The sequence below is a fragment of the Rhinolophus ferrumequinum genome, assembly GCF_004115265.2.
Source record: "Rhinolophus ferrumequinum isolate MPI-CBG mRhiFer1 chromosome 5 unlocalized genomic scaffold, mRhiFer1_v1.p scaffold_110_arrow_ctg1, whole genome shotgun sequence".
NCBI lineage: Eukaryota > Metazoa > Chordata > Mammalia > Chiroptera > Rhinolophidae > Rhinolophus > Rhinolophus ferrumequinum.
Window position 1 is genome coordinate 1,400,914 of NW_022680355.1, and position 25,968 is coordinate 1,426,881.

The following is a 25,968-nucleotide window of genomic DNA, read 5'->3' on the forward strand; positions in this document are numbered from 1 at the left end:
CTATTCGCCGAGTGCTGGTGAAGGAGGCGGGACCTCCAGGCTGATTGGCGACGACGCTGGAGGCCGCGGCGTTTGGACCGGACGCAGTGGGCGGGCGGGAACGTGAAGTCTCCGCGGTGCCTGATGGGGCTGTTGGGAGCCGGAGACCTGTAGCCACCCGGGTACCACTCTTTACTGCTGCCGCCGTCTCTGCCGCCTCATGGCGGCCATCGGAGTTCACCTGGGCTGCACATCAGCCTGTGTGGCCGTCTATAAGGTGAGGGAATGGGGCTGGGCTATGGGCCTAATGTCAGCCAGCCCGTTCTCTAAGTGAGGGGCCAAATCCTTTGATCATCTACGGGGTTGTGAACGGCGTGTCGCCGGCCTAGGAACGTGGCGCGGAGAGGCGGTACTGCGGGGAAGTTTCCAGGCGAAGAGCCAGGCGGACCCCGCTTCGTCCACTGCTGCTCCGGAAAGCCAGCTGCGCCCTGATAGAGGGTGACGACGCTGGAGCCCGGGGTCCGGGGACGTCAGGGTCGCAGGAGACCGGGGGGTCTCTATGGGGACGGTCCCGGGGACGTCAGGCCGCAGGTGCCTGAAAGGTCTCGGGGATGTAGTCACCGCTGGAGACCTGGAGATTTCTGGACGTTTCCCAGGAAGGGGCGGGGTGGCTGCGATCTGGAACTGGAGCTGTTGATCCCGCGAAGCGTGTGAAGCGAGTTGATAGTGTGTGGTCTACTGACTTGGCCTGTCTGGAAATAAGAGAGCTTGACAAGGAGTTGTGTGGCCTTCGTCTCATCAGTGCGGAGGCGGAAGGAGCAATAATAGTGAACTCCCCTGATACTAGTCTCGCGTTTAAATGCCAAATGATTTGTAAGGAAAAGCCAAAGGGATTAGTGCTACTTCATTATATGTGGAAAAGGGAAGAACTATGTATTTATAGGGGAAGGAACTGTGTGTAATAAGACTTCTTATAATTGTATATGGGAAGATTGTTGTTATGTTTGTTCCAATTATTGACTAGGCAGAGAAGACTGAAAAAAATGAGGCAGTTCTTCGTGGAATGTTGGCCTTACATAAATAAAATATAGGAGATTAATAGCGGCAGTTAAATCTACACATTTAAAATATTGATAGAGCATATTTTTTTCCACATATATGCAAAGGCCCGAATATGTCTAATGAGACTATATACATATTTCGTTTCAAAACAACTAATATAGTTGTGTATTTTTCTCCAGGATGGCCGGGCTGATGTGGTTGCAAACGATGCAGGTGACAGAGTTACTCCAGCTGTTGTTGCTTATTCAGAAAATGAAGAGGTACTATTCCCCCTCATTTTTGTACTTTGAAATAAGTAAAAATTATATGCATTGTAATATATTTCTCTTTTTTCAGGTTGTGGGATTGGCGGCAAAACAAAGTAGAATAAGAAATATTTCAAATACAGTAGTGAAAGTAAAGCAGATCCTTGGCAGGAGGTATGGAGTAAAATAATTTACATATGGTAATAAAAATGTGTTTATACATCCTAAGCATAATGTGGAATGAAACTAGAAACACCATTTGCTTTTTCGTTGTTTTTTATGACTGTCATTTCAGAGAGCACCCCAGTAGGCTGTTTCTTTTGATGATTAGTGTTGAGTCTTAAGGATAGGATTCACTCAGACATCTGTTTCTTGCTGATAGGTCTGTTCGTACTGGTAAACGTCAGCATTCCTTTAGTTTTGACAGTTCGTGTCATTCAGAGGTGGTAATTTGGACTTTTCACATTTCTGTATTTTTTAACTGAGGGACCTTGAAAGATTTTTGTGGGAATTTGACTACTTCTTTGCACCATAATTGAATTTTGCAAAATCTATACGTTTGGTCATAATTTATGTAGATGCTTCGATTTTCTTCTTTGGGTCCTTCTGTGACACTTTCTGGGAACAACCTTTTCCAGTGGCTTACAAATTTAATCATTAGAGAAACAGCTTAATTAACGTCTTAAGTATGAATCAGGTTAATCATCTGTTGTAGCTTTAATTAAAAGATTAAAAAGGTTTGCTTCCCCAGACTCCTGTCTCCTCAAATTATAGATACCATAATAATTAGGGGGTTTCATTTTCACCGGACTGGTAATGCTTGATATAGTGTTTTTAAATTTTCAAAGTGCTTTCACATCTATTATTTTACTTAATCCTCTAAAATCCCTGTAAGATTGGTAAGGCAGGTTTTATCCCTCCCCATTTATAGATGAGAAAACCAAGGCACATAGAAGTTATGGTATTACTCAATTAGGGGGGTGAACTAGAATAGGTCTGCAGTTCAGGACTTTTAACTCTTAGCTCAGGTTGTTTCCTTTCTGTGTTGTTCAGCTGAGAATTTAAGTAGAAATTTCCTTAAGTTGATCCTGGGATTTGGGGGTAATAGATCAAATTTAATGGATTTTTTTTTTTTTTACATACAGATTTTTTTTTTATTATCCCTTACCTATGTTTAGTTAAACTGAACTTGACGTTTATTTTTTTCCTTCCAATATTTAAGCACTGTGCCAAAAACTATAGTATTTTGGAGAGAATTCAGATTTTTGTGATGATGATGATAAATTAGTTGTTGTCAAAAATTTTCAAATTATAAACTGAAAAAAAGGGAGTTGTATGTTGAATCTAGATTCACTGTAAGCAACCAACAATATGTTTTTTTATTAAACTTTTTATTTTGAGGTAATTCTACATACTGTTATAAGAAATAATACAAAGAGATCTGAGGTATTACTGGATTTACTACTTTCTCCCAAGGCTAACATCCTGAAAAATGGTAGTAGAATATCACAACCAGATGCTGATATTGATACAGTCAAGATACAGAACCTGTCCACAGATCTGTCTCCTGGTAGCCCCGTTTGTTTAAGCTGCTATTTTGGGGCAGACAGATGAGTAATGATGTGGTTGTCTTCTGCCATATTATGCAGAAAGCTTCGTATTAACAGGAAGAACTTAAGCTTCATTTCTGGCCCCGAAAGTTACTTTTTAACAAAGGAGTGCAGTGATGTCAGTAATACATAGCCACAGCACGCTGCGTAGGCCAAGGTTAGTGAAGGATGAGCACCCTTCAGACAAACGCTGCACCATGGTCCTGCTAGCACGTCTCTGGAATGAGATGCCCCAGGCTCCCGGTATTTCCCCCTCGTTCTGTCTGCTTACAAGACAAGGATGATTTTTACAGACACACAGTGGTACCAGGTCTCAGCCTTGGAAGCTTTCTGGCTTTTGTGGAGGAGCCAGTCCCCTTGGTATCAAGCCAGTAAGTCCCGTGTTAGCCCCTGGTCCAGTATCCATTCCCAGCCAACGTCCAACATTGTGCTTTCTCAGTCTGAGCATCCTGCCTGTTTGCGACCTACTTACAGGTAGCAGCGCTTAACTTGCTTCCTCACACCCTCCCTGTAACTCTCATTCCCCTGTGGCCTTGCAGCCAGAAATTCAGTCCTCGGACCTGGCTTCTCAGCAATTAGCCCTGAGAGGGAAGAATCGGCTGGCTCCTGGAAAATAGACTGAGAGCACCAGTGCTTCTTCCCCACACCTTCAGACTTGCGCCTTGCTGCCCAGGAGTTCCCTTCAGCTAGTCTTCCTTCCCAGTCCACTATGGCCAGTGCCAATAGCAGTGCGGGCATCCGGTGGTCCAGACAGGAGACGCGGACTCTTCTCTCCATACTAGGCGAGGCAGAGTATATTCAGCGCCTCCAGACTGTGCATCATAACGCGGATGTCTATCAGGCTGTGTCTATGCGAATGCAGCAGGAAGGCTTCCGCCGCACCGAGCGTCAGTGCCGCTCCAAGTTTAAAGTTCTGAAGGCGTTGTACTTAAAGGCGTATGTCGCCCATGCCACAAGTCTGAGCGACCCGCCACACTGTCCATTCTACGATACGTTGGATCAGCTTCTCCGAAGTCAGATAGTGACGGACCCAGACAACTTGATGGAGGATGCTGCTTGGGCCAAGCACTGTGATCAGAACTTGGGGGCCTCTGACACCCCAGGGGAAGAAGGAACCAGCATTCTGAGAGCAAAAAGGACTCAAGCAGCAGATCACCAGCCTACCTTGAAAACAGTTAAGGAATCAGATGAGGATTGTCAGCTGAGAATCAGTGACCAGATGCGAGAAACCAGTGACCTTGATGACCCCTGGGATGAATCCTCGGGTGCAGGTAATTCCCAGACATGTGACAGATCAGGGTCCCAGAGTCACTCGGTTCTAAATACCAGCATGTCTTTGGATGCTGTTCTCTTCAGCATTGTCCCTTTTTCTGCCCCTGCTCTCTTTTTTTTTTTTTTTTTAAACCCAATGGTAAGATTAAGGGCTCCAAGTGTTTAAAAGCTATGACCCTAGATATATAAGGTATTAAAGCTTTAAATACAGAAGATGTACTCTTGAGAACCGTACTAGTTCTGGCATTATTTATAATGGGTACCCATGCATTTGTGGATATAGAGTGGGTTGGGTAGCTAAGTGGAAAGGGGCTCAGGAAAGCAAGGGGGCGGTTTTGGGGGTAAGCTGACAACAGGCCAAAATATCCAGACTACGGAAGTGAATTCTTCCCAGTCCCTTGAGGAAAGAGGCTTTTCCAGGAATGAGTACCGTTTTGTAATTGTCTCTCAACTCAGCTGCTAGCTCCAAGCATTCCCTTAGCAGGAAGGTCCTCTCTGCAACATTGTTGCTTTGTTTTTCAGGGTGCTCTCAAGGGACCCCCAGCTACAGCAGCTCCCACCACCTTTTCAGAGGTGCAGTTGCTCCCTGTCAGAGCAGCCCCCTGGCCAGACTGGGTGTGTCCGGTGAGCCCAGCCCTGGCACCAGCACCAGCCGAAACACTCCTGGGGTGGCCTCCACACAGCAGCCTCCAATCTCCGGAGTTCCTTTTGTTTCTGGTGGGGATAGGCCTTTGACCAGTGAGCCCCCTCCAAGGTGGGCAAGGCGAAGAAGGCGGTCAGTGGCCAGGACTATTGCAGCTGAATTGGCAGAAAATAGGAGGTTGGCACGAGAACTTTCAAAGCGTGAGGAAGAAAAGTTGGACAGGCTGATCGCTATTGGTGAGGAGGCCAGTGCTCAGCAGGACACGGCCAACGAGCTCCGCAGGGATGCCGTCGTCGCAGTCAGACGCTTGGCGACAGCGGTGGAAGAGGCCACCGGTGCTTTCCAGCTAGGCCTTGAAAAATTGCTTCAGAGGCTAATTTCGAATACCAAAAGTTAGGCACTGGTCACACAAGGCTGTACTTCCTAACGTGGTAGAAGCCCAGATCCAGCAGTTGCCTTCTCATACCCTGGTTCCTTTGCCATGTCCTCAGAAAAAATGTAGATGAGCCATGATTCTGCAGGAATAACGTGCTAGTTGCTTTTCCCAAGCTTCTCCACTAACTGAAAGACCTTTCAGATATGTGAGGGGTGGCCGAATAGAAAATAAATGGTGCCAAGTCCGGAGAGCTGGTTAGCCTTGGCTTTGGCACTGATGTGAGGCAATTTAGTTTACCTCTCTACACCAGTTTCCTCATCTGTCAAATGGGAGCTAGGTAACAACTCCTGACCTGCCTACCTCACAGGGTTGTTGTGAGGAGCAAACCGCTGATAGATGTGAAAGGGTTTAAATATTTAAAAGCACTATACACGTGTAAGTTATTAACATATTTGACCCTGGCCGAGGTAAGGCTAGGGTGAGGTGCATTAATTGACAAGATATAGAATTGTGGTTGTATGCCATGATGACCTCATTGCTTGAATCTTTATTAGTTTAACTTGACTGCTTCCTGGAGTTTGAGATCTTCATTTTTTTAATCACTCTATAGCTCAAGACTACTATAGAGACAACATGTATATTAGTACCTTCCTCTCATTTTCACTGCTGTGTCTATAACATACTAGTAAACTCACTAGTCAAACCATCTTTCCCTCCATTTTGGTAGTTCTTAGTCTCAGAACTGACAGGGAGCCACAATTGTGTGTTACGGTGCATATTGATAAGCTTTGGTATAATGAGATATTGGCTGTTTTACAAAATATTAAATGTAAGTAAATTCTTTGCATTCCATATTACTTGGGTCCCTTTATATGTATAATTATATTTTTTTAAGTTTGGGTTGCCATTTGATCATCATGGAAAGAATTCGGATTATATCAGTTTTTCAAGTGCTTTTAGCTAATTTCATTCTTTTCTATTAGCCTTTTTTCTCTCTTATGTGTTACAGAAGGCAGAACTTTCCTTCTAGGGAAATTTCCAGTCATTTTTTCTCATATGGTATAGGTGAAAGTTCACCTAGTTAGTGGCATATGGTGGAAAAGAACATTTGAGGGTGATGTGAATAAAGACTGCCTGCAATAGAGAACTCCTTTTAAGCACAAGCTCTCAACAAATGGATTCCCTTTCCACCCCAAAACCCACACCCTTCCTTTGGGGTATGGAAAGGTGTTGAGCCATACTTCCAGTCTACTTCAGAAGGGAAGCCATCACTGGCCATCGTTAAACTAACTTAAAGCTTTTAGTGCTTTACTTAGTACTTTCAGGAAATACAAATAGGAGCCTTGGATTTTAAACAGTTTTCTTTCAATCTAGAGGCTGAAAAAAAAAAGTGTGAGCATGTTGGGAGAGATTTTATATTTTGCAGGGTTAGGTGCTTAATGCTGGAATACAAATAGGCAGAGCAATGGGTAACACAACAGTGGGACTATACCTGGAGCTGCTCCGATGAGTAGGAGACAGGGGTAGGAGGCAGCTGGTGTGCATACCCTGGAGTCTAGTTAAACTCCTGGGTTCTCATCCTGTCACGTGCCACAGCTCCATTGGCAAAATCACTTGCCCTTTTTGTGCCTCCATTTCTTTATCTGAAATGAGAGATTTGTATTAGATGACTTTTCTAGTACCTTCCAATTCTAAAATTTTATGACAAGTAGCATAACAAAAAAGGCAACATGAAATTTTAATTGTAGTATTTTCAGTCACAGTCACATATTTATGTTTGAAATACTGGTAACAATTGTATTTTAAGGAAGCATTCTACAGAAGTAGTATTTATTAATATACTGAACGTCTATCAACACCATGCCAGACAAAGATTCTTTGTTTTTAAAGGAGCATATATTAAGGCATTAAAATGGACACACACACACACACAAACACACATTTTCTCAATTGCTTTAGGCCATTATATGGAGGGATACGCGTCAGTTATAACTAGATAACACTAGATAATGTAGGTACGTAGACTTTTTGGAAAAACAGGGAAATACTTGAAGGAGAATTAGGCCTGTACGACATTAATCTGTTAATGATAGCAAAACACATAGGCGAGGATTTATGTGAGATAAGAGAAGTGCTGAAGAACAGGAGCGGAGTTCAACTTGGGAGGTAGTATGGTGAAAATCGAATGGGTGAAGTAACCTTAATGTGGGAATCAAACTGAAGGGAAAGGTCTTAAAGGAGTACACAGAAAAATAGGCAAAAGACTGTTACGAGGAGGGAAGTTGTAATAAGGAGAGGTCGTGTGAAAGAAAACAAGCCCAGAAATGCCGCGTAAGTTCTAGGCCCCATCATTGCTCCCAGTCTAGCCTTAGGTGGGTCATTTCACCATTCTGTACCTCAGGTTCCTCAGCTCTGAAGTGGGAAACTACTAACTATCCTACCTCCCTCAAAGGAATGTTGGGAGGGTCAAATGAATGTAAAAACTCAGACATGGAAGGCACTGTACTGTGCCCGTAGCGGGGACGAGGACCCTGTGGCACATGCGTGCTGACGTCCGCCAGGTCTGAGGGCCTGCTGACTGCAAGAGACGAGTGTTGAGGAAGGGCAAGAGAATGGCTTTGCTGGTAAAGGTTGTGATCGCAGTGGTCGGATTCACACTCTGCTCCTAGAGACCGTGTTGTGACTGGGGTGCTATGTATACCAACCTCCCGCCACCCTTGGGTTATCTGTTACATAATTCAATCCTGATGTGGACAATAAAGTTTTTACTTGTACGTAGTTGTGGGTCAGTCCGCTACTTTCTGGCGCTATCCGTGATCATTTGTCACCTCTATCCTCTGCTTTCTGCTCTGCTAGCTAATCTCCAGGGTCTTGCCTGTGTATGGCCCCAAGAGCAATGTGTGCTTTCTGTCCTCACATGAGCGAGGCCTTTGCATAACAGTTGAAAAATAATTTTTCATTTCTAAGAGTTCTGTAAAATTCATAAAAGATCTTCTCCTAGCAAATTATCTTGTCTGAGTGATAGATAACCTACACATAATAGGATAAATTATACTGGTTGACTTCAGTTGTATTCCAAAGAAAGAACTGGTGTTGTGCACTAATTATAACACTGGTGCAAGAAAATTACTGCGGGCACACTTCCACTTTTTTTCTTAAGAGGTTTTGTACAGGATATAGTCTAAATACTGGATTTAGACAAAGGAAAGAAGGGAGGGTTTAATGGAAAGAATACTAAATTTTATATTAAATATAAGGATTCCTCCCAGTTCTGCTGTAAATTAGCCATGCGACTTTGAGCAAGCTACTTACCTGTTTTCTCTCTAGATCAACTTTTAGGTGATAGGGAAGGAAGTATGAGGAATCTGCAAGGATTCCTGACAGAGCTCTAAGCTGAATTAAACCCCTCTTGTCTTCCTATTATTTACACAGATTAGGGTCCTTCCATATTCAATAACGCTTCGGCAATTAGTTGCTATTAATTTCCACCTTTTAGTAACATTTAAGACTGGTCTCGGAACAGAATAGCCACAGCCCCTTGGAAGAAGGGTTTAGAGGAAGGGTCTACTTCATTTTAATTTCTAGATGAAATTAAGCCAAGGATCAAAGACTCCCATTCCAATTCAAGAGGCAGAAATACTTCAGTCATGTACCATCTTACTGCCGGGCAGTTGTTTAAAGTGTGAACAACTGTAGCCTGATAGAGAAGACCTGGGATCCAGTACTGACTCTGCCCCTTATTAGCTTATAAGTCATTGACCTCTATGAACCTGTTACTTCTAAAATAATACCTGCCAAACCAAGCCCACGTAGGTGTCATGAAGATCAAGTGAGGTGATACATGTGGAAATATTTTGTATTACTCAGAAATTAGTGTTGCTGTGTTGAACAGCACACCTGTTGTCTTAATTTTTTCTTTGCCAAGAACATTAATACCTACTTTGTATGGGACATTCTAGGTCTATCTATCTATAGTACTGTGCACCTTTCCGTGTATAACGTTCGTACTTTTGCTCCCTTTTTTTATTTTGGGTGTAAATTCATGTTCAGAAACCAAGCAACAAAGATGGTATTAGGAATGCTGGTTTGCCCTTAGTTTGCAATCTTTTTGTGTTTTTTATCCCAGTGGTTGGATCTTCAGGATCATAGATGTGAGAGTATATCACATAAAATCACTGATATTATGAAAACCATCCCCAGATGTAGCACCTGTTAATAGCAAGATCAGGAAAAATAAGAGCTATTTACTTTGAAATGCAGAAAAGTAACACCTTAATAGAATTACTATAACCATTATAAATATTCCATTCATTTAATCCTATCATCTGTTATATTTTTAAGTTTTTTTAATATTAAGCAATGATTTCGTTTATATTTTTATATTTGTTCAGTGGTGTTGAAGAATATAATGTTTAAACCTTATATATCAACGATACTGATTTTAATAGTTAACTATGTTTATCTTTATGGACAGCTCTGATGATCCACAGGCTCAGAAATACATCACAGAAAGTAAATGTTTAGTGAGTATGGTTCTATTATTCCCTATTACGAAAGTAATTGTTAAGGTGCTGACCTGTAGTATTAGTTTGAAACTTTGTGTTTTTATCAAAATTCTTCCTTATTTAACGCACTTATAATTTCCTTTATAGGTCATTGAAAAAAATGGGAAATTACAATATGAAATAGATACTGGAGAAGAAACAAAATTTGTTAACCCAGAAGATGTTGCCAGATTGATATTTAGTAAAATGAAAGGTATTGAGCCAAAGAGAAAATATTTTAAGAGTTGACCACTAAAAAAAAACATTAGGTGTGTTTTCTGACCTGGGAGAAGCCAGTGATTAAGCAGATGAGCAGAGAGGAGACCTAGACTCTAGATTTGACGGGGCCACTAATTGGCCATGGGACCATGGTTAAATGACATACCTTCCCTGACTTTGGTTTCTGGAGAAGGAATGTAAATGGATTAGGCTAGATTGGCATTTTCAAAACTTCTTAAGATGAAGTGGCCAAATAAGCACAGTGAAGAGTGTATATCGTATCTCCCTCTGTAAGATTGAGAGTGCACGCTCAATAATATTTAGGCACATTAGGTAGGTCTGGTTTTTATCATCACTTTAGACGAAGGCTGGGGCTGAGTGGCATTCTTTGGAACAATTTAGGAAATTCTGGAGTAGATTATTTATCAGGCTCTGGAATTTACGTTAAGAACTTGTAGGATGGTAGGGATACCTTTAATGTGTTGAACTAACATGGTGCTATTTGTCTTCACATTGACTCATTAGAAGCTTATTCTCAGTGGAATCAGTCTAATTTGGGAGATGGTTGAAACTTGGAAGCCTAAGAGCCAGGCACTTTGGAAAGTACCTAGTTCTACATCCACAAACTACCAAAACCACGAAAAAATAGTGCACAATTTAAGAGAATAAGGAAAGAAAATCAATGGGGTGGGATAGTCATGTGAATTGAAAAATTGTTATAGTGAGAAAATCTTCACTACAAATGAATAAACCTCAGAAAGTATCACTTGACTTTTCATCTGCCATCAAAATTTATTTTTATTTTTTTTAATATATAGAAACGGCACATTCTGTCTTGGGCTCAAATGCAAATGATGTAGTTATAACTGTTCCATTTGATTTTGGAGAAAAGCAAAAAAATGCTCTTGGGTAAGTATAGTATGGAATTTATGGTATTTTTAGTCAAAGGAAATACAAATTTCACAATAGTACAATATAGTGAAAAGTAAAGTTGCATTTGAAAATACCTTAAAATTGTATTTCTAAATACATGTATGTATATATCTGTGGATATACACACACACACACACAAAAGTAAAGAGCATGGTAAAAAAGTATGTTAATGATCATTAATATTTCCTATCTTTTACAGAACGCCAAGAGAACATAAAATTAGATATACCTTCTTAGTTCTTTTGATTGGAAATGTTTTTACTTACCAAGCTAATGCTTATGAATCACTTTGACTCAGTTTCATATAATTAGGGTTTATATGGGAATTATATAAAAATGTGCAATTTTAGAATATATTTGCAGCTATTTATTCACCTTATATCTCAGCATCTAAACAAAAAGTCGAATTTAGTTTTTACTGTGTATATGACAAAATTTTTGATATTAGGATTACAATATAATTTACATTATAATTTAGTTATGCAATTGTAATTGGTGAGCATTCATGCCTTTGTTTTGGGATAGGGTTCCACATGAAGCTTTAGAGCAGCATCTAAGTTGCTTCTGAGGTAGAGAATTGCTTTATTTACTTAAACTTGTGAGATGTTAATACCTGTGACGCTAAAAGTAGTTGGAAAATTCCAAAATGTATTACAAATTTGTGTTAACCTCTTTCTAAAGTTTTTAAGCATGGGCATTTTGAAGAGCTTTCTTTTCCTTATTCAGTATAAGACATGTTGTTTTCTTTAAGAAAGTAGACTCTGAACATGACTATTTTAAATGGAAAATGATCTACTCTTACAGAGTTACATCCATTTCTGTGTTCTATTATCTTGCTTCTAAAGATCATTACCGTCCATTTTCTACTTATGAAATCTTACTTGCTATTGCATAAAATCTTTAGCAGCGCATTTCTAAGTATGTGGACTTGAACTTGAATGTGTTGTGATACTAAATTCATTGAAAGCAAATTGTCCACAGGGAAGCAGCCAGAGCTGCTGGGTTTGATGTTTTGCGGTTAATCCATGAGCCCTCTGCAGCTCTCCTGGCTTATGGAATTGGACAAGACTCACCCACTGGAAAAAGGTAAAAACCATACTTGCAGCTTTCAGTTTTTCAGTGCAAAAAACAATTTAGATTATAGCAGTTATATCAATAGAGATTGTTTATAATGCAGTGGTTCCAAGCCTTTGTGGATGAAAAGATATCTAAACTAGAGTTTTTAAAATAGAAAGATGTCCTAGGACAGTAGAGAAAGGAGAAAAGACTGAGCCTCTGCTCTCCCCTTATCACCCATATTTTGTCCCTTTATTGGAGGAAGATTTGAAGTTCGTAAGGCCAGCCAAGTTCCAACTCAAGCTGGGACACTCTTAATTTTACTACCAATTCCAATTGTTAAACATGTTTAGAAACATTGATTAGTTTTATATATATATTCATTTTGGCAGGAGATAGGGCGAAATCCAGCATGGGGATTTAAGACTTCTTTTGATAATAAAATAGTAAAACATACTCCTAATTTAGTGGTCAAAACTTGTCTTAATAGAGCTGACACATCATGCAACTTAAATTAATTCAAATATTAATTTCCACTAGTTGTTCACCTCATTCATATCTTGTAGTTAAAGAAACTAATATGCATAAATCACTAGGAAATTATTTTTAAGTAAACTAGATAAATGTAGATTATCAGAAATTATGAATGTTGATGCATAGGAAATTAGCTCCTGGTTTTGCATGTTTCATTTTTATAGAACATGTTATTGCAGTAGTAGCTTGGAAAATAGTAGCACAAAATTTCTACATTCTCTTACAATTCACTATAATAACAAATCTCTTCTTTATTTGAAAAGTTGGTGTTTTGAACTCCAGTTTCTCAGAAGAATACAATTTTACCAGCACAATTAAATGAAAAATAACTTTGACTTAAAATCAGAAGATCTGGTTTCTAGGCTTGATTCATCACTAAGTGATGACCATGGACAACTTAGTTGCTCATGTGAGATTTTCAGTTTCCTCATTTGTGATTTAAAGGGATTAAACTAAGTGAGTAAGTTGTCTTTTTTTTTTCTTAAGCAATATTTTGGTGTTCAAACTTGGAGGGACATCCTTATCTGTCAGTATCATGGAAGTTAACAGTGGGATATATCGTGTTCTTTCAACAAACACGGATGATAACATTGGAGGTACACATTTCACAGAAACCTTAGCACAGTATCTAGCTTCTGAGTTTCAGAGGTGAGTATTAATGGAGTTGATGATACATTTTGATTGAAGTTTGTCTTCAGGTTTTATTTTTTTTTTCTAATTTATTTGAAATTGCCCTGCTTCAAAGGAAGTTGTGGTTTTTCCAGTGCACTGGATGTTGTTGTGTCTAGAGTTAATGTCTAGCCAGGCAAACGTGGGGAAACAGAGGTCAAGCTGCCCAGTGCAATGCACTTGGATTTTTCACTTAGTTTAAGGGACCACCAGACATTGAACTGGGTGAACTTGGATCTCAAGTTCAGTTTCTTAATTCTTCATGTGCTGCTTTGATGTCTGAATGAAGAAGGAATAGGCATGGAAGCCTTTACGCCCTTCTGAACAGTTTTTAAAAGTAGATCTGATGAAGATTACATACGTTGTATTTATATCTCAAGGAAATAATGTTTTATGGAGTGTTTAATTACTAATCTACTACCACAAGAAATATTTTAGTTTTGTTACTGGATGTAATTATTCCATTCAAAATTCTAACCTTGTTTGGCACATCAAGAGCCAAATGCAAGTTGAAGGAGATTAATGTAACTGGATCAAGGTTGTATTTGGGCATTACCTCTCTAAAAACAAAAATGTAGCTGAAATAGTATTTTCATCAGTTTGACTAAACCAACCAAGTAAAAAAAGTCTTGATAAAAGCCGTAATTTCTTACTTGTTTAATAAAGACCTATACAGCTTTTTGTTATAAAAGTGTTACAATTCAAGGTAGGGCGTTGTTAATTTTACTACCAATTCCAGTCACAAAACATGTTTAGAAACAAGGCCGTTGTTCACTACTTAGCAAGCAGTTTTAACGATTAACTCAACTTAGTTTTAACAATTAACTCAACAGTTCCAAAGGTAAAAGAACTGTTACCTATTTTGTGTGTGTCAGATTTCTTTGAAGAAGCACTTCTAGTTTATTTGTTTAATGCTGGACACATAATTTTGTACTGTTCAACAATGATTGTGCTGCAGTTGCAATGGGGGCGGTGTGAGACTTGACCCAGTTACATTAATCTCTTTCAACTTCCATTTGTCTCATCTGTGAAAAGATGACAGCTACTCCACCTTCTTCAGAGTATACTTCATTATTATGGTTACAGAATGCAGCAACTCAAAGGATTAAGTATGTTTGGTTGTTCACTTTTCTTGAGGAAACTCTTCTTTTAATTGCAGAGAATTTTCTTTGGAAACTTTGGAGGGTTAGAAGCCAGGTACTAAAATCTGGTATTTACCTTGATTCATGAGCTGCTTATTATCCTAATAGGGATTATCCAGATTTTCGTTATAATAAGTTCGAAATGACCAAGTAATTTATAAACTTCAAAGACTGTATTTTTAATTTAGATCCTTCAAACATGACGTCAGAGGAAATGCCCGAGCCATGATGAAATTGATGAACAGTGCTGACATTGCAAAACATTCTTTGTCAACCTTGGGAAGTGCCAATTGTTTCCTTGACTCGTTATATGAAGGTCAAGATTTTGACTGCACTGTGTCCAGGTAAAACTGAAATTCAAAAACTTTTTTAAGGAACTCTTTAAGTGCATTCATATTTAGGTGTCATTTTCTCATCCTGAGTTTTTCGTTTAGTCATTTGAGATTTATTCTCCATCTATGAAAAGAAGAGCTTTCCTGTCTCTACTTCTGGGATCCAGTTTTTGTCAGACTGAATAACTGACTGTTCCCAAAGTAATTACGTCAGTTGTGATTGCTTGCTCTGTTGTTTACAGCTACAACTAGATCTTTTAGACAAAGTTGAGAAGAGACTCAAATTTGAGATTTTCAGATTTCTCTTACTAAATGGCAGCCCCACATATATAGTCCCTAGTTCTTTGTTGCTTATATTTGATGTGGGGCTTGCACGTTTCAATGGTCGTTTACTACAACTTAATTGTTAACACTGTGTGACAGGCTGTATTCTAAGTATTAGTATATATTAATCATCAAGTCCTCATAGGAGGTATAGCCTAAAAGGAATGGCCTAATGATATATTCTTTATTTTACGCATGAGGAAGCTGAAACACAGAGAGGTTTATTACTTGCCCAGGGTTACACAGCTAGTAAGTGATGGACCTGGGATTCAAATCCAACCAGTATGACCCCAAAGTTCATAGTCTTTAAATATCACACTATACTAAAGATTGATATTTATCTTGGTTTTGTTTGCTCTGTCATCCGTCGTCAACATTTTAAATTTTAACAGCTTATGTGACATTTAGTAAACACAGGTATAATATGCATGAAATTGTTTCTAATAGCCATATCTCGTACATAATCCAAACCATTGGTTCCAAGGGTTTGCACTTTTACCCAGAAGGTCCAGAGGGTGGATGTCACCCTGTCATTTTACATTGCATATTACTAACAGTAGTAATAGCTACATTAGTTAAACTATTCAAATCTCCCAACAACCTAACAGGTGACTTGGAAACACAGTGAAAATTTCCATAGTGAAAATCCTAAAAATTATATTACTTTTAGGATTGTACTGACTATAGTTAGTTAAATTCTCTCTTCATCTGGCCGTTATGGTTGAGCTTCCTCTCTCTCCCTGGGCTTTCCTAAAGACTTCAGATCTGTATGCCCAATGTGATGAACACTAGCCACCTGTGGCTATTTAAATTTAAATTAATTGGAAACAAATGAAAAATTCCATTCCTAAGTAGCACTAGCCACAGTTCCAATACTCAGTCTCGTGGGGCTAGTGGTTCACAGAAAATTCTGTTAGCACTGCTCTGTATCTTTTAAGAGAGATTTCAAGCTACAACCCAAAAGATAGAAAGGTATTAAAATGAAATCTCTTTTGTGGGCAGAATGTCTTTATATTTTTTCTACTTCCAGATTCTTAACTTAGTGCTGAGTTTGTCCAAGTACTCAGTGTGCATTGGCTTATTAATACCAGTTATTAAGAATAAGATAGAAATTGTAATTTTTCATTAAGAAAAATTTGCCTTTATCACAAAAATTTCAACCCAAAAGTATGTTTCAGTCTCTAGAGATAGCACAAGTAAATTTTAAAATTTGAGAAGTTTTTGCACTTGAGAAGTTCAAGTTTCGCATTTGAGAAGTTCAGTATGAAATTAGGGAGTACATTTTTCATGACCATAGATCATTCTTAAAATTATATGCTAGAATTCAAGTTTCTAGGCGATGCAAAGGAGCTCACCTTCTATATAGCATTGTCTCAGATTATAAAGAAAAATAATAAGAAATAATTTTTAAAACTTTTAACACATAAAAATATCAAAGACTTCCAAATGATGGTTTGACTTGGATTAATAGATTTATTGTTGGGAATGCCATACATTGAGTTTTCATTTTTTAGGGTTTTGAAAGTAGGCCATGGGTAAGAATCTCCAACCTGAATTTGATCTTCAATATCTTCATATACTTGTAGATAAATAACTCGGATGTTGTTCCCCACATGGTATTGCACTGCTGGGTGTTAAATGTCCTTTTTTGATCATAAATCTATTCCTAAGAGAACACATTAGATTTTGTCATCACTCTTACAAGAAAAAGATGTCTTGTTAATTGTACTAAGCCTTTTCTCTGTGTCTTTTTCTTCTCTCTGTGTGTGTGCGCACTTGTGTACCTGCGTGTGTGTGTGTGTGTGCAGGGCAAGATTTGAACTTCTCTGTTCACCACTTTTTAATAAATGTATAGAAGCAATCAGAGCCCTCTTAGAACAAAGTGGATTTACAGCAGATGATATCAACAAGGTAATGCTTGTATATTTTTCTTATTTATTTTAGGAGTAGTTTCAGGCTTGGAAATAGCCCCTCAGTACTGAAAGAATATTTTTATGAATTTAAACATTTTCTGAGCTTGTATTAATGAGTAAGGACAATAGATTAAACTTTGATTACTGGCTGTAGTGATAGTCCTGTTTCATGAGTGTCTTCATCCTTTATCATGATAATGCTCCGTGTCACACATCACTTTTGGTACGGCAATTTCTGTCAAATAAAAACATTACGGTGTGTTTTCATCCACCTTATTCACTGGATCTGGCACTGTGTGACTTCTCGCTCCTCCCCAAAGTCAAAATGACCATGAAAGGTAAACATTTTGAATCGATTCAGGATGTCGAGGCAGCCACGACAACGCAACTAAAGACACTCACGAAAGAGGACTTCCAAAACTGCTTGAGAAAGTGGCAAGAACGATGGGATAAGTGTGTTCGAAGCGAGGGCGAGTATTTTGAGGGGGATTAATGGCAATGTGTCTTTTACTATAATAAATTTTATTTAAACATTCACTGTATTTTTTGATCACACCTCATGCATTTCCTGTGGGCAGCTGAAGGTGTCTGTCGGTTTACTGCCATGGTGCTTCTCATTCTGTGACCCAGACTAAAGGAGCAGCTACCTGGGACATGCGGTTCCCATGGCAGAGGGAAAAGAAGAAGAGAGCTTGCAGAACCTGCATGGCTTTTAAAGCTTCTGCTTAGATGTGGTGTGCTTCGGTGTATTCACATTCAGTTGGCCAATGCTAGACACAAGGCCAGGTCTGAGAGTGGGGCCCAGAAATCTACTCCACCTACAGAGGGGCTGCAAAGTCCGGTTATGACACTGGGCGCCAATGTCTAATCGTCTTACAGGGAAGGGGGAGGGAATGATTGGGCTTTACAGGCATTAAAACACTTAATCTCAAACAGCACCAGCAGGTAGGGACTATTATCTCCATTTTCAGATGAGAAAACTAAGGTTTCTGAAGAGGTTCAGTCCTTTGCTTCAAGTCCTACTGCTGGCAAGTGAGTGAAGGAGCTAGGATCGGCACTCAGGCAGTGGGTCTCCATAACGCATGCTCTTTCTTTTCTCTTACGCCCAGCCTCTGGTTCTTTCAGAAGGAATCCCACACCCCTCTTGCTTGAGGACATGTCTGGTTTCTGTCCTTCTGAGCACAGGGAACTTCGCAGTTCCTACTGTTTAATATGCAAACTTTCCTTATTGCCCTCGTTTTCAGCACCATGCCCCACTTCTGTCCCCTGCTGTACTTTTGTACCCAAGACCATGACTGGGGTCCAAACCTCAGTCTCTGAGTGTGGCGGAGGTGCTGGTGGCCACCTGTCTGGGTTAGGGGAGGGGTCTTGGGGGGTCCATTCACTCTATATGTATGCTCTCTACCAGTCATCCTGCTTTCATGTCCATGTCCCACCCTCGTTTTGCGTGCTGTGTGCTTCCAGTCCCCAGCCTCTCTGGGTTGTGGGAGTCAAACCACCTTGCTTTCTCTTTGGTTCTCAAACTTGATCTGCTTTCAGACAATTCTCTCTCTCCTTTCCACCTTCCAAAATATGTTGAAATTTCAAGATCTCTCTTTCAGTTATTTTGCCCTTTTACGTTGTTATCTTCTTAAATCCCTTTACTGTTAGTTGACTGGGCTTATGGAAGGGCACATAAACTGGTGTAATTAATCCCTCCATTTTAACCAAGTTTCCAGACTGTACAGCGGCACTTTAATAGCTGCATAGTATTTCATTGCACTGACATACCATAATTCATCAAACCAATTCCTGATGTTGGATGTATAGCATATTTTGGTTTTATAAACAGCAGTCTTTGTGAACACCCTTCATTTCCTGAAAATAACATTTGGGAGTAAAAACTTTTAATATTTATTACCAAATTGCTCATCAAAAAGCAATTTAGATTGAGTAGGTGTAAAACTTCATTATTAACATTGCAATTTTTTGGAAAAATTCTCTTTTCCTGGAATTGTATTTTCAACTTCTTTCATAAACTCTCTAGGAAAGAACAAATGAAATCCTTTACAGGGACAGAGGTGTTGGTAGGATTTATAAGGAATATGATGTCATTCAGGAAAATAATGTTTTCTCTGTCATATCTGATGCACTGAAACTGAGATTATTCCTACAGATGGTATGAAAAAAAGTCAACTTATTTTCACACGTAAAAAGTTGTACGTGTATCTTAAGCACTACACCCCAGTTGAGCTGCCTAGCAGCCAAGACGTATAGCAGATTCACTGTACGATTCCACTTTAAAAAAGAAATGTTTCTTGAAAACCATTTTTCTTGAAACACACAGCCCTCTTGGTCTTTCTTTCATTCTCCTACTAGATCAAGAGATGGGTATAGAGAGTTTAAAATTTTCCACATTGAACTCTGCTGTAAGAAAAGCAAGAGCACAAATGTGATTATAAATGGCAAGTGCCCACTAGCTGGTGTGAGGGCCACAACAAGTCAAGGTGGGCCTGCCACCTACAGATGGGAGCCATCCTAGTCCAAACAGGGCACCTGCTACCCACCTGCCAATTACTACCCTTTAGGGATGCAGGCCAGTGCTGTTGGAGCCTTCGACTTTTTAAGAGACTCAAAATAGGGACTTCCAATAAAAAATTTCTAATATTTAAATGTTAGTAAACTAATTCAGAACTTTTAATAACACTGTGTGGAGAGACAAAACAAAACTTGCCTGATGTAATTTGCAAGTTACGACTTTACAACCTCTGGTCCAGAGGGTTTTGTTTGATTGGTGTTTTTATTGTTGTGTCCTGGGCTGTGGATGCTTCTAAAATGAATTTAATACCTTTCCATCTTTTTAGGTATTCTACTCTAGTGCATAATGCATGGATATTCTCTGTTCCTCAAGAATTCTACAGAATTTACCTGTAAACAGACTTTTGTCTGAAACTAATTCTTGAAGTACCATATAACTTTTACCAGTTCTCTTTATTGCTTCAATTTTGAATTTGACCTATATCATAATAATTTCTCGAATTTTTAACATACAACTTTGTATAACATTCTTAAAATTTTAATTTTATGTATCTTTTCATATTAAAATTTGTATATATAAAGAAGTTATTTAAATTAAAATGGGCCAGTTTCTCTCTCCTCTCTCTCTCTCTCTCTCCCTCTCTCTCTCTCTCTCTCTCTCTCTCTCTCTCTCTCTCTCTCTCTCTCTCTCCCTGTTCTTTTTGAGTTTTTCTGTTTTTGCCTTCCCTAAGTTTGGCAGATACTTGTTTTATTTTTTGCTCCAACTCTTACCACTACTATCCCCAAAAGACTTCCTTAGATTTTTTTTTTCAAGTTGTGTTCTTCTCTTTTCTAATTGGTTTATTTCTGCTTTTCTCTTTATTTTTTCTAGCCTTTCCAGGACGCTTTCATTATTTTTCTAAATTCTTATATTAAATGCAAATTCATTTATTCCATTTAATTTTTTCCCTCATAAATTAACTACAGTTTTACTTATTCATAGCTTTGGTTTTATTCCAAACTTTGATAGATTTTATTACTTTTTTTCAAAATAATCTGTAATGTTTTTTATTTTCCTCGTTGTTTAGATTCATATTTTATAATACCCAAGCAACTATGAAAGTAAGCAGTCAAACCCCTGCCAAGTGGAAACTGGAAAATGGGTCTTTTGCCTGCTCCCTCTGCACTGAGCCCTGATGTAAAGCCACTGGGCAGGAAATGCTCCTTTGCCTATTTAAACACTTCTTCTTTATTTGCTGTAGTCCTAGGAGACTCATGAATGCAAGCCTGTTGGCTATCAGAGCTAGGTGATTTGGGGGCCCATCCCTTGGGTGGCAGCCATAAAAGTTGGGGCACTAGACGTGTGGACAAGCTCATAAAAGAGCAATTTTGCATTAAGTTCTTCAGAAACAATGATTTGTATATATATTTATATGGTCAGTATAACAAAATAATACGTTAAAATAGGGTTTCTTATATTTTATGTGATGAAGACGGGTCAGCCTCTTACAGTCAACTTTGAGAAACAGCCATTGTTCTAGAAGTGAAAAACTGAAAATTATTTTTATTTTCTAGGTTGTCCTTTGTGGAGGGTCTTCTCGAATCCCAAGGCTACAGCAACTGATGAAAGATCTTTTCCCAGCTGTTGAGCTTCTAAATTCAATCCCGCCTGATGAGGTTATCCCTATTGGTGCAGCTATAGAAGCAGGAATTCTTATTGGGAAAGAAAACCTTTTAATAGAAGACTCTCTTAACATAGAGTGTTCAGCCAAAGATATTTTAGTTAAGGTACATTTAGCTCTTCTTTACTTTCCCATAAAAGTGGTATAAATTTAATACCATAAGTTTTCATACATACCGTGTTTTTACAATAAAACTTTATATACTGGTAAAAGTTTTTAATTTATATTTGTGATTTTATGTTTAACGAGTTTCGCATATTCTTTTAGTATTTATCTAACATGGTAATTTCTTAATAACTAATTTCAATCATAACTTTTAATCTAATCATAATCAGAGAGAGATCTATGTTTCAATTTATTTTTAAATAAAGTAGGTTGGGATTAAGGATCGCTTCCATTTTCTTCTCTTTGCTTATCTGTAGTTTCCAACAATTATCAGCATGGGATATGTATTACATTTATAGGAGTGATTTTTTAAATTGTAATGATAAAGATCAAAGGATATGCATATTATTTTCCTGTTTATTAGGGAGTCGACGAATCAGGAGCCAACAGTTTCACAGTACTGTTTCCATCGGGGACTCCTTTGCCAGCTCGAAGACAACACACATTACAAGCCCCTGGAAGTATATCTTCAGTATGCCTCGAACTGTATGAGTCTGAGGGGAAAAACTCTGCAAAAGAGGAAGACAAGTTCGCACAGGTGAATACGTAAAACAGAACTATGAATTAGTCTCATGAAAGTGTTTAGCTTTGCCTCAATTTAATATCAATTTATGTGAAATAAACATAGGATATCTAACACATTTTTATGAATAGATTACTTCTACTTATTCATTTTTGTAAGAGAGAAGAACTAGGTGATTTTAATTTGAAACAATTACAGGAAAATGAACACAAAATACAATTTGTATTTATATTCTTTCTCTTTGAGTTCTTGACCCTCTTTGGTGGTAAGATATGTGGCAGGGGAAACGACATTTTTTTGTTTGCTAAATGCCAGGTGCTACACGAGGCACTTTACAAACAAAATGCTGTGAGATAGATATTGTTATGTGCATTGTATAGATGATTAAGAAACAGCCTTATGGTAGTACCGTGTTTCCCCAAAAATTAGACCTAGCTGGACCATCAGCTCTAATGCGTCTTTTGGAGCAAAAATTAAGACCCAGTATTATATATTATATTACATTACATTATGCTATACTTACTATACTATATTATACTGTATTATATATTATATTGTATTACATTACATTAATATTATATTATGTATTATGTAAGACCTGGTCTTCTTGTATTATAGTAAAATAAGATCGGGTCTTATATTAATTTTTGCTCCAAAAGACACATTAGAGCTGATGGCCCGGCTAGGTCTTATTTTCAGAGAAACACGGTAAATGCCTTGTTATTTTGTTGGTTGGGTTCATTTATCCTCAAGCTGGTTTTACTCCTGGGCCCATGAAACCACGCTGCCTCTGATACAGCGTAAGTTTGCTTTTCAAAATACCACATGCATATTTCATACTATGTGATCCTCTCCATCTCTTTAAAAAGAGTGAGGGGAGCTGCTCGTGTTATTTGCTTGGAAACATTACCAAGAAATACAGGTACATTAAAACAGCACACAGGGACTGCAGAACTATATTTATAGTATGATATCATTTGTTTTTTAAATAAAAAGACTGAGATCATGGGTCCGTGTAAGGGAGGAGGTGTTTGGGTAAATGTGTATATTTAGATATTTGTGAAAAAATATAGAAAATATCAAAGTTTTTCAACTGTATTCAGGAACCTTAACAGTGGATAGGTTTGAGGATATTTTATTTTTTAACACTTTCTACTGAATTTTTTTATAAATAGCACAGGACATGAGCATGAATTAGTTTTATAGTAAAAATAAAACAAATGTAGGTAACAAAAGAGAATGTGTAATATCTTTAACTTTATAAATATTTGCTGCTTTCAACAAGAAAATAATGAAAACACACACATACATTACATGTCTGGGCTCCAACTCAGATTTAATTAATATCTTAGAATCTACTGGAGTAGGGCTCCTTCAACCAGTAAAGTTCTCAAAAGCTCATCCAGATGTTTCTGTTGTGTTACTATATAAGCACTTCCCTGTGCACAGATTGCCGACCTCAGATGGCAGTCTCGATATTTATTCCCTTCGCTTTTGTCTCTTGTATATTTATTACCTTTTTCTTCACATGCTTCTCTGAGACTCTGCAGCTACTGTCACTATATCCTAACTTACAGATGCCAGAGGACAAAAGTGAGCACGTAACACTGAATCTGGAAGAGAAACTTTTACAATCCCATCTGTTCTAACCTTCTCATTTCACAAATGAGTAAAGCTAGGTACTTAGCGCCTTGCCTAAGTTCATAAATCTTGATATAGGTAAAATCCGAAAAGCTGCTTCCAAACTTGGTTTATTGATATACTTTTCTTTAGGAAACGGAGGAGTTTTATAGTAAATTCATCAGTATCTCTTACTTATAAATGTAATCTTAGTTGTACAAAAGAATTTGCCACATGTTTGCAAGGTTTGTGTAGGTTTTCCAAGTGTATTGAAAATATTTGGATTTTTAAAAGAACATATAGACGGCTTACCAAAATAAAATTTCCATGTTACTGATAATAGCTTAATTACCAAAGAGAAAAGCAGTGTTTATTTTCTGAGACAAACAGTACTTCATAGAAACAATCATTTTAACCTAGTACATGACATTTAAAAGGGACAAATATGTTAGTTATCTTATATGCCCTCCTTCTGGAGGAGACATTTCATTTCATAGTTGAGAAAGCTTAATCCTGTTCTCTGAATTCTAATAACTGGTAGGAGAGTTGAAAAGTGCGCTATTTTAAAAAGTGTGTTTCAATAATAAATAGGATTTGGTCTGTTGGAATAATTAATGCATCTGTTTATTAATAGGTTGGAGTACTGAATCATTATTGTATTATTTTTGCATAAACAGGTTATACTCCAGGATTTAGATAAAAAAGAAAATGGATTACGTGACATATTGGCTGTTCTTACTATGAAAAGGTACAAAATGAAACTACTTGTGATGTTAAGAAAATTCACTTTGAGACTTAAGCTTTTTTGTTTATTGATTCTTTACCCATTGTCATTCTTAGAAAATCATTTAGTAAAAACTGACAAAGATTTTATCAGTGATTTACATTTTTTGCCCTGCAGAATTACTATACCTTACAAAGAAAAGTGTATCTCAAGTTATTTGAATTCTGAATTTGTTATGAACTCTTTAATTGTATTGTGGGCATAGTCCACCTAAAAAACTGGTTCATGCAAATTTGGGATAATTTTTATTGATTTTAAATATAATTTTCTAAAGTTACATAATTGATATTATTTATCCTGTGAAAGAATAAGTTTATTTCAGTATTGCTACAGAAAATCTCTAGGAAATAAATTACTAATTAAATCCAGCTATTACCATTTCCCTGACAACAGTTCATCCATAACACTATATCTTGCAAGTAAGTTGTTTCCAAGTTAACATTCAGGACAATTCATTTCATAAATTATACTTAGCAAGAATATTAAATTCATCAGAGTAGTTTTGTCTTGGCCTGGGCTTGAAAAAGACACGATCCATTTGGAGCTTGAATAAAGTCTTACACTTAAAATCTTCATATGGGTTTTCAAGTAATACAGCTTAATCTCAATGGTGTAGGAGGAAATTTTTAAGAACTACCTAACAATACTAAATTTAAAGACACTGAAATTGTGCTTCTTCTTTATCTTAGTATTCTTCTTTCAAAAATTAAAATTATCTCTTGTTTACTCTAAGTCCTCAAGTAATTTCTTACGGACTTCCTGTTTTTATAAAATGAGCTTATGTCTCGTTATTTTTTTGTTTGTTCAGGGATGGATCTTTACATGTGACATGCACAGATCAAGAGACTGGAAAATGTGAAGCAATCACTATTGAGGTGGCATCTTAGTGTTTTAGGGAAACCATGAATTTTTTACAACTAGAATATCAACATTATTTGGTTTTGTTTATAAGTGATGTTTATATTAAAATACTTTTGAATGAACGGTGTAATCTATGTTTCTATTAAACTACAATATGTTGGTAAATGTTGCAGCCTTTTTTATTTTTCCACTTAAGATGAATCATTATTAGTGGGAAATATAAGGAACTTTTTCTATCATGAAGATATTTAGAATTAAATAGTTTAAGTGGATTGAAGGAAATTTTACTGGGAATTTAACATTGTTTTTTAAAAATTTGTTTCTATAACTTCTAATTTTAAGAAGTCTTTTATTCTTTTTTGATAATTAACTAAGAGAACAACTTAAAAGTGATACTAACTGAAAAAATGCAGAACCATGTACAAAGTAAGATATCATTTTTGCTTCAAAGAAAAAAGTAGACTTACAAACTCAACAGTTGTGTATAGATATGCATGTGACACAGAGGAAAACATCTAGAAGGCTAAAAATCAAACTCAACAGTGGCTTCTTTTGTGGAGGAAAATATAAGGGAGGTGCTTTTACTTTTTCTTTTTACAATTTAGTTTAGTTTGATTTTTCCCTCTTACAAACATGGTTTTCTTTTGAAATTGAAAGATTTTTTTATTTTGAAGAGAAAGCTAGCCACACTGTTTTCATCAGAGAACATTCACTAGGGCATTGAGTTCCTTAGTGGGTTACTAATGAAAAAGCTTATTCTCTAAATAAAACAAGACAACTAATCTGCCTGTATTGAGTGAAGAGCTGAAAGGTAAGCTGTGCACATAAGACTCTAGATTTTATTACCAACAGAGGATTTTCCATTCATTTCTCTCCTTGGTTCCCAACAGAATTGAGAAGAGGAAATCTTTTACTCAGGAGTAAAATTTTAAAACTGCTGTTATTTACGTGTTCAAATGTTGTGGATGCACTTTATTATACAGT

General features: G+C 37.6%; 2 protein-coding genes across 2 annotated transcripts; both read left to right on the top strand.

The window, feature by feature from the left end:
• Positions 1 to 93: 93 nt before the first annotated feature.
• HSPA14 (heat shock protein family A (Hsp70) member 14) lies at positions 94 to 25,140 on the top strand. The gene is made up of 14 exons (XM_033100721.1): positions 94 to 256; positions 1,221 to 1,301; positions 1,378 to 1,460; positions 9,662 to 9,710; positions 9,840 to 9,945; positions 10,769 to 10,859; positions 11,865 to 11,969; positions 12,960 to 13,121; positions 14,473 to 14,628; positions 16,749 to 16,851; positions 20,925 to 21,137; positions 21,561 to 21,734; positions 24,017 to 24,087; positions 24,932 to 25,140. Exons 1-14 carry the CDS (start codon positions 200 to 202, stop codon positions 25,008 to 25,010), a joined length of 1,530 nt encoding a protein of 509 aa, XP_032956612.1. The 5' UTR covers positions 94 to 199; the 3' UTR covers positions 25,011 to 25,140.
• Positions 1,253 to 8,356, top strand: MSANTD7 (Myb/SANT DNA binding domain containing 7). The gene is made up of 4 exons (XM_033100722.1): positions 1,253 to 1,301; positions 1,378 to 1,460; positions 3,436 to 4,167; positions 4,691 to 8,356. Exons 3-4 carry the CDS (start codon positions 3,606 to 3,608, stop codon positions 5,206 to 5,208), a joined length of 1,080 nt encoding a protein of 359 aa, XP_032956613.1. The 5' UTR covers positions 1,253 to 1,301; positions 1,378 to 1,460; positions 3,436 to 3,605; the 3' UTR covers positions 5,209 to 8,356.
• Positions 25,141 to 25,968: the final 828 nt, after the last annotated feature.

Coding starts and splice junctions, on each gene's coding strand:
- HSPA14 (XM_033100721.1), top strand. CDS start 200: ATGGCGGCCATCGGAGTTCACCTGGGCTGCACATCAGCCTGTGTGGCC. Junction 10,860..11,864: donor AAGCAAAAAAATGCTCTTGG/GTAAGTATAGTA, acceptor AATTGTCCACAG/GGAAGCAGCCAGAGCTGCTG. Junction 21,735..24,016: donor AGGAAGACAAGTTCGCACAG/GTGAATACGTAA, acceptor TTGCATAAACAG/GTTATACTCCAGGATTTAGA.
- MSANTD7 (XM_033100722.1), top strand. CDS start 3,606: ATGGCCAGTGCCAATAGCAGTGCGGGCATCCGGTGGTCCAGACAGGAG. Junction 4,168..4,690: donor GGATGAATCCTCGGGTGCAG/GTAATTCCCAGA, acceptor TTTGTTTTTCAG/GGTGCTCTCAAGGGACCCCC.